This window comes from Populus trichocarpa, chromosome 6 (assembly GCF_000002775.5).
Source record: "Populus trichocarpa isolate Nisqually-1 chromosome 6, P.trichocarpa_v4.1, whole genome shotgun sequence".
Taxonomy (NCBI): Eukaryota; Viridiplantae; Streptophyta; class Magnoliopsida; order Malpighiales; family Salicaceae; genus Populus; species Populus trichocarpa.
In genome coordinates this window covers 21,864,528-21,872,917 of record NC_037290.2, presented here as the reverse complement: position 1 = coordinate 21,872,917, position 8,390 = coordinate 21,864,528, and the positions used below count along the sequence as shown (strand labels likewise).

The following is an 8,390-nucleotide window of genomic DNA, read 5'->3' as shown; positions in this document are numbered from 1 at the left end:
TTCCAAAGAAAACAAAATCAGTTTGAATCCCTAAACCTTAGTTCCCATTCTCTCTTGTAGTTCCAAATGAATCTCTCAGGCGTCACATGACTCCTCTTTCTTTTAGCCTGTACCTCGCTTTATTAGTCCATTAGCCTGTACCTCGCTTTTTTACCCAGGTTATGTCGTGGGTATAGTCATTTTCTTTTAATTTTAAAAAATATAAAGATGTTAAAAAATAAAAGATTTGATGTATACTGAAAGAAATGTTTTTTAAATACTTGAATAGTGATATATTTAACGATATATGTTTTTTTAAAAAAACAATATTAAGACAATGATACATTAAATCAACTCGGATCTACCATGGATAATTTTTGAAACCCATGATCCGGGGTATAAGACAATGATACTTATATGAAATCCACATTGAAACAAAGTTGGAAGCTCAATTCTAATTAACCAAATATAAAAGGCCAAAATTAAAAAAAAAAAACCCAACAAAAGTAACTCAACTAAACCTATATTGGTGGTCAAGTCGGCGTTACACCATGACCGGGCCAAATCTTTCTAAACACAAAAGAAAAAAAAGTTAAGATGACGCTAGAGTTTCTAAAACAAAAAATGAAAAAACAATGAGACTCTAGTCACTGAGTTGACTACATTTAATAAGCTCAATTGATTTAATAATATTAAAAAAAATCTTAATTTAATAATATAAAAAATAAAATAAACTTGGATGAATCTCTTAAACCTAGGTGGATCATCCAAGTTCGTAACCCATAAAATTCTAGATTCGGGTTCAATCAAGAAACTCAATTCCCAACAAAATTCATGTTGAAAAATAAAATTGGAATAGACAATCAATTAAAAAAACTTGCTAAAGTAAAAAAAAAATAGCAATAAAAAGGAATGAGGATTGTAAAAAAAAAAAACTTTAAAAATCATATCAATTAAAAAAATAGCAATTAAAAGAATATGAACCGCATTTAAAAAATAAAAAAAATTAAAGGATGATGAAATTGAAAATAATTTTCAAATTGAAATAATTTATTCAAATAAAAAAAATTACAACTAAAAAAACAAGGACTAAATCTGAAAAAAAAAATTAAAAGGTTACAGTGAAGCTTTTTAGGAGCAGCACGCAATTTGAGAAGAAGATAGAGAAAATGAAAAAAATATATAATTAGCGCCAACTGGCATGGATTACAATACACATGTCACCCAAAAAGGTAAGTATTGCCGAAACAAATTGAAAAACACTAAGGAAAGCCTTTTTTGGTCACCTTAAGCCATCACACGCACCACTTGAAGATGGCGGGGCATATCACACTCTGGTGCGTATATGTGCGAACTATTTTTTTATTAATTAAAATATTTAATTACCTCTAAGCTCATTTTATGATAACAAAGAAAAAACTAACAATGAAAACATGGGAAAAAACCCCTAAAGTCCTGTTTTAAAAAATTTTGAATCTAAGTATAACAAGGTAATTTGACTATGCTTTGAAAAGTGGAATTTCATAAAAGCCTTTATATAAGAAAGTTGGTTTTTTAGGGGTATTTAAATTGTTTTGATGTGCAAAAAATGCAAAAATACAATGCTACCCCTAATCAATCTAGAATGACTAATAGTCCCCATAAATAGACTTATTTATCCTTCAAAGCCAATTCATTAATTTTCTTGATTAATTTCATTATTTCGAATTCACAATGAATTACATATATTGTCTACACTACTTTTCCCATGACAATTAGGTTATGTTAAAAATTTGGTTGTTGAACTGAAAGTACAAAGATCACAGATCATATAAAAACACAACAAAAAATATTTTCCCTTTTCCAATTTTAATTTTCTACCCCTTTTTTGTTTTTTTTTTCAATGAAAAATCATAAAACCTGTTCGTTTCTTACTATTTCATTTAATATTTTTCAACTACAATCACAAAGATTAAATCGAATAAACTTAAAATTTAGGACTGAATTATAAATCTCTTATAATTTAACAAATTAGAGAACATGTTCGGGCCATTTGCAGTAATTGTTCTAATTGAATTATAACCATAATAAATAATAGATGCATCGAGTCAATCCCATGCTTCTTCTTGCATTTAACATTGGAATAAAACCAAAACCCGAAAAAAAATAAACCTGGATTGACATAGACATAATTTAAACCATTAAAAAATGGGCCAAAATGGTACAAGCAAGGTAAATAATACCTTTAAAACTACTTATGGAGTAGGTTTTATTGATTCCTTCAACCAACTTGAAAGATTTAAAAAGCCTAGGAGAAGATAGGACTATCAAAATTCTTGACACTTTAAAAAATCAATCTTCAATTACTTTTAAAATGTCAAAATCCATAAACAATATTCAAGAATAATTTTATCTCTTTAAATTCAGCAGTAGCAGCAGCACCAACAACAATAATAATAACAACAATAATTAATTAATACACAAGTAAATTGAGATAGAAAAAGAAATAAATACGTTGATTTCTATAGTTTGAACAATCATCTATTTCATTACTTGAACTTTTGTTCAAGTATACACTATCACACATGATCTTTTTAATGGGTGAGATCAAACCAGTTACACAATATTTTATGGGCTCATGATTAAACTCAATTCTTTTACGGGCTAGTGATCAAATTTATTATAATTGTTTTATGAGATCAAGATTAAACCTGATCCTTTTACAGGCTAAGAATCAAGCCTGCCACAATCTTTTTCAAGGAAAAGATTAAAACCTCTCTTTGACACACAACCAAATAATTAGCCAGGTGGTTTTAAGTAGCACTTGCATTTTCACAAATGGTTTTATCTCTCACAAGAGAATGATCACACCTTAGTAAAAAGAAGATTACAATGATTAAGTTCAAGTCTTGATAGGAATATAATCTAACTCACAAAGGTAAAAATAAGATTTCAATGCAATTAAGATTCAAAGTTTTTTCAAGAGAATAAGAGAATAATCAAAGATTTTTGGAATGGAAAATATCAAAGCATTAAATATGTAAGATTGTAAAATAGTATAAGTGTTGAGAGAGAACTTACATGAAATCAATGGGCTATTTATAGAAGAAAATCCCCAAATTATTACTCACATGAAATAAAAAGAAAAAAGAAATTTTATTCTTTCAAATATTCTTCTCAATTGTTAGAAATGTATAAGGCTTGTTTTTTTTAAAGGAAAAAGTTTGTTGTAAAAGCATGCTAAAAATATGAGTTGACATCTTATATAAAAATAATTCTTAAGTGTTTAGTACACTTCTTTCAGAGTTACAACATTGCCACTTAACTACAAATAGATAATTAGGTGTAGGAACCTACATGATATAATATTTTAGCTACAATTGGATATTAAAATACTTTAAGGTGCAAAAAGATAATGATCTTCATTTAAGTAAGAAATACTAAGATATATGATTAAATAATTTTTCATGATGTATTTTTCAATATGTAGTATTTGATGCACTTAAAATATTTTTGGATGGAAATTCAACAATAAAATATTTTAGGATAAGTGAAGTTCATTTTATGATGTCAAACTAAATCATATAAAGACTTGATTATATAAAAATACAAGATTGATAATCATCAAGTCAAGTTTGCATCCGAGAAGTCCATTGCTTTAATTTGATGTAGAAAATCCCTATAACAATAATACTTATACATATTACACTTAATATGTTGTTATCATTAAAACAAATAATTCATCGGTACATAATGACCTTTAGACTAGCACAACAAATTGATCATAAAAAATCTTAAAAAAATCAACAAGTTAAACTCTTTTCATCATAATTGATCACTAGATTAGTGGTCCGCATGACATCGTGGGCTGGACCAAACTTTTTTTTGGTTTGAAAAAAGTTATTTAAAAAACGGTTGTGTTTTTAAAGAAGTAAGAGAAATCTAAGAGTTGAATTAAACCTTGGTTAATTTGATAATATGATAAAAAATAGGCAACAATAAAAACAAATAAATTATAAAAAAATATTGGGCCATGTAAAGCTGGGTTAACATGCGAAATTCTTGACCTGATATATGAGATTAAGATAATCTCATAGAAAGATGGAATCAACAAAAATCATTTGTAAAAAAGATTTTTTACAAAATATAACCTAACTCATTCCAATCTTTTAAATTCATGACTTGAAAGGTTAACAAAATCGTGATTAATAAAATATTGAGGGATGAAATCAAAAGGAAAATTTCAATAAAAAGGATTAAAAAAACAAATAACAATAAAAAGCATAAGGATCAAATCTGATATAAAAAAATAAACTAAAAATTGATGGATGCAATTGAAATGATATTTTAATTAAGAGAATAATTTAAAAATAACAATCAAAACAATGAGAACCAAAATTGAAAGGTGAAAAACCAAAGGAGAGTTAAATTGAAAGAAAATCCCAATTCTATGAATAACTTAAAATAAAACAAATAGCAACAAAAAAGTCATGGATCAAATTTAGAAGAAAAATAAATCAAATGACTACTTTGAAAATATGCAGGGAAGACTCTAAAACCAAAGAGAAAAGAGGAAAGAATTTTAAAAAAAGAAACAAGCACATGCACATAATTAGATATATTTTCACTATACATGCCGCCCAATAATAGAGGCGACATAACGAGGATTAAAACACCATACGTGTCGTCCAAAGAACCCGAGAGCACCCATGTGCAATCAACTTTTTAAAAATAAAAAATGTAAACTATATCAACTTCGAATTCAATAAAATAATTATAGAAAAACCAAATAAAAAAAACAAAAGCATCCCTTAACCCAGAGCAATTATGATTCAAAGGCATTATGGTTATTTTAGTATGCAACTAAAATAAAATAAAAAAATCTTATCTAGAAGGGTATATCAATTATTTTACTTTGTAAATAACTACAAAAAGACTACTATACCATTGTTATTCCAAGATTAATTGTGTTATGTTTATAGAAGCAAAATCATTATTTCATTGTTCTAATTCACAATAACAATGAACCTACATGTACAATAATACAGCTACAGTGAAATTAATATGAATTAAAAAAATCTATAAAAAGTAAGATTTAAATAAATCATAAGTTTAATAATGATATGTTTAGAGTTAATAAAAAAATCATAAAATTAAACTAAATATATAAATAAACACAACATGTTTTTTTTTAAATTATCATCTTTTAATCTCTGTAAGTTTTCAGTAACCAAACATGGTTTTTAAATAAATAAAAACTAAATAAATCTAAATTCCACAAGGAATTGAAGTGAAGAGGGGAAAGGGAAAAGAATACCCAACAATTGCCCATGTAAATTCTCCGAATCTAAAAACAATATGCTTTTTAAAAATAACAGGATATTTGAATTTATTTGGATAGAATTCAATTTAAAGATTTTAATGATATATGACGTTTGATCTTTTTTTAAGTATTAAAAATTGAATTTCAAATATAATTGAATTTTTAAAAATATTACAAAAATAAATTAGAAATCAATCCTTTTAATTTATTTTTTTAATTTAATATTAAAATTAATTTTTCTAAAGTATTTATTTACTTATTTTTTAAAATCTTTTAAAAAATAAGATAAAGATAATGAAAGTAATAAGATAAAGATAACGGAAGTAATGTAGAAAATAAAATGAAATTGAATTTTATTTTATCTAAATTGGTAAATTTAACTTATTAAATTTAAATTAAATATTATAATTGAATTTAGAAAATCGGTAAAATATACTCTTATTTTCTTATTTTTTAACTCTCTCTCTCTCTCTCTCTCTCTCTCTATCTATCTATCTATCTATATATATCAAACGATTTATTTTAAATAATTTTCATTAACACAAAGAAAAACTTCTCTTCCGCTAAAACTCCAACTGCAAAGATAATCTTCAATGATATCAAGGTTTTAACCTATTCCACTTCTCTCAACTGCCTGTGAAGATAAAGCTTCAAAATCGCATGATCTTTTGTACTCTCTCCACATTTTTATTTCAACTTCACGATAAACCCTCCAAATTCCCTCACTTTCTCTACGTTTCCCAGGAGAAAACCTGCTTAAAACCGCTGCTTCTGATCTGGGTTTTCTTTTTATTTTGCAAAGCTTCTCACTTCCCTCTCTCTATTATTTCTTGTGTGTGTGGTACATCTGATTGTCTTGCAAAAAAATGGCATTTGGGTCTCAGCTGGCTGTTGATTTTGAAGATGGAGAGAATTTCAACACTCGAATCATTAGGGAAAAGGTTTCATCTTTGAAATCGACTTTCATGTCTAGGCACTTCACTGAAGTGGAAGAGTTTTTGGTGTCCATGGTAGAAAATTTGGAGCTTGAGATCAAGTCACTAAAAAAAGAGAAGGAAATGATTGAAGAAAGAGCTCAAATTCAGAGATTAGAGAAGTTGAAAGTTGAGGGTGAACTTAGGGAGTGTACAAGAGAGTGTTTGCAGTTAAAGAAAGAGCGAGATGGGTTTAATGAGACAGTGAAAAGTATTTCAGAAGTTGAAAGGATAATGAGGGAGCTCAAAGAGGAAAATCGTGACTTGAAGGGTGAAAAGTTGAAGGCAGAGACCGAAACTGATTTCTACAAGCGAAAGTTTGAGGATTTGGAGATGATGTCGTTGCTTTTAAAGAAAGATGTCATTTTGAAGCCTGAGGAGCCTATAAGCAATGTTGGGGTTCCTGGAGAGGTTGTGGGAGCGAAGGGCGTTGTAGATGAGAATGTTAAGCGTGATGAAAATGCTGTTAATCTGAAGACTAAGATGTTTGCCACCGATTGTAATGATAATGTTGTTATCGAGGCAAACGGGGTTCCTAGTTGTTACACGCCGAGGGGAATTGTTGATTTGGGTTCTCGGGGTTTGAGGTGTGATGGGGGTTCCGGTGAGGGTTTGGGAAAGAACGGTCTGATTGAAAATGAAAAGGGTGGTGAAGGAAGTGGTAATTTGAAAGCAAAAATGGGTTTTGTGGATAGCCATGGGAACATGGTTTTTGGAGCAAATGGAGGTTCTAGTAGCAATTTGCCGGAGAATGGAGATGGAATCGTGGGTGGTGCTTCAGGTATTGCTAGATCCTTTAGTTTTTTTCGTTATCACATGCATTAATTAAACTGATTGTGTCTATGAATTTGTTACTAATGTTTTGTTTAATCGGGGCAATAGGTGCTTTGATAGGAAGAAATCAGTTTAATGCATGTCATATGAGAGGCCATTTCTTATTTTCCCAATATGTGATTTTTGCTCTTGAAATTTCTCTGCTGCTTCTGTGGAAGACATAGCCAGATATTGATAATGTGGTTTTTCCATTCCAGGTGGAGGAACACCTCCATTAAAAGAAATTATAGAGCTTGTGGACAGTGACGATGACACATCATCATGTGCAATTTCGAGTAGAAACGAATTGGCAACGGAAGGATGTCAGTATGAAGCAGATTTAGATCAGGGAGTTGTCGAAAATGAGACCAAATTGCTCAAACGAAAACGCGCATCTTCTTCGACTTCCAAGGACAGCCATGGTAGTAGCAATGAGCAGAAGGCAACAAAACGCAAAGGGTTGATTGAAGGCCCTGATAGTCTTCCTGTCAATCATCGCTTGGCGACAACCATGTTTTCTGAAAGTAACGAGGGTCGAAATGTCTCTACTCCATCAAGGCAGGGTCAAACAATTTTGACGCAACTTGAGGAGAAAATCACGGCTGAATGTTATTCCCGAAATCAGAGTAATGAGCTTGTCTTGGATAGGCTTCTTCTTGATTCTGATAGTGAGGATAGTTCCAGTTCCTCTGATTCAGAGGATTTGGATTTTTCATTTGACTTCTCTGCCATGACAAAACTCTTCGCAAGCAAGGAGAAACAGGAGTTGAATGGCAGTCGTCATGTAGAAAGCTAGCAGCATCTGCCAGTGATTTTATGTGATAAAATTATATGATATTCTTAATTGGAAGTAAAAATTGCTCTCTTAATCACCCTGGATATACATCATTGGAAGCCTAAGAGACCCTTTGTATAGATTAATCTTTTCTTGTCTTACAGTGAGGGAAGGGGGAAGAGGCTGCACTTAAACTCAGCTTCGTGGGAGTCAGACCCGCAGCCTGTCGCATGATGTGGGGGGTCGCTACCACTAAGCCAAGGGTCTATTGACGGATCAATCAATCAATATATGATTGAATAACATGTCACTTTTATTCAACCTCCACTACCAGCCAACGAGCCCAGCTATGTTATTAATCTTTGGATGATTCACAATGAACCACAATAAGATAGGCAAGCATGACTGCATTGTTATTTTAACCAGGCATGTCGCGCATACTGTTGATCAGTCAATCGAACAACTCTACCTGCATTAAGGCCCCGGAACTATAACAGTATAGAATGTTGACGTTTTGAGCATCGGCAAACCTAGCAGCGATGGTCGC

The 8,390-nt window shown here is 30.3% G+C and overlaps 1 protein-coding gene across 1 annotated transcript; it reads left to right on the top strand.

Annotated features, from left to right (window-relative positions):
• Positions 1–5,817: 5,817 nt before the first annotated feature.
• On the top strand, positions 5,818–7,940 carry LOC7491937 (uncharacterized). Its single transcript, XM_002309387.4, has 2 exons — positions 5,818–7,036; positions 7,287–7,940. Exons 1-2 carry the CDS (start codon positions 6,148–6,150, stop codon positions 7,862–7,864), a joined length of 1,467 nt encoding a protein of 488 aa, XP_002309423.1. The 5' UTR covers positions 5,818–6,147; the 3' UTR covers positions 7,865–7,940.
• Positions 7,941–8,390: the final 450 nt, after the last annotated feature.

What these genes read in the sequence shown, in the direction of transcription:
- LOC7491937 (XM_002309387.4), top strand. Translation starts at nt 6,148, where the DNA reads ATGGCATTTGGGTCTCAGCTGGCTGTTGATTTTGAAGATGGAGAGAAT. An exon ending in AATCGTGGGTGGTGCTTCAG is followed by an intron (nt 7,037 to 7,286) that starts GTATTGCTAGAT and finishes TTTCCATTCCAG; the next exon opens with GTGGAGGAACACCTCCATTA.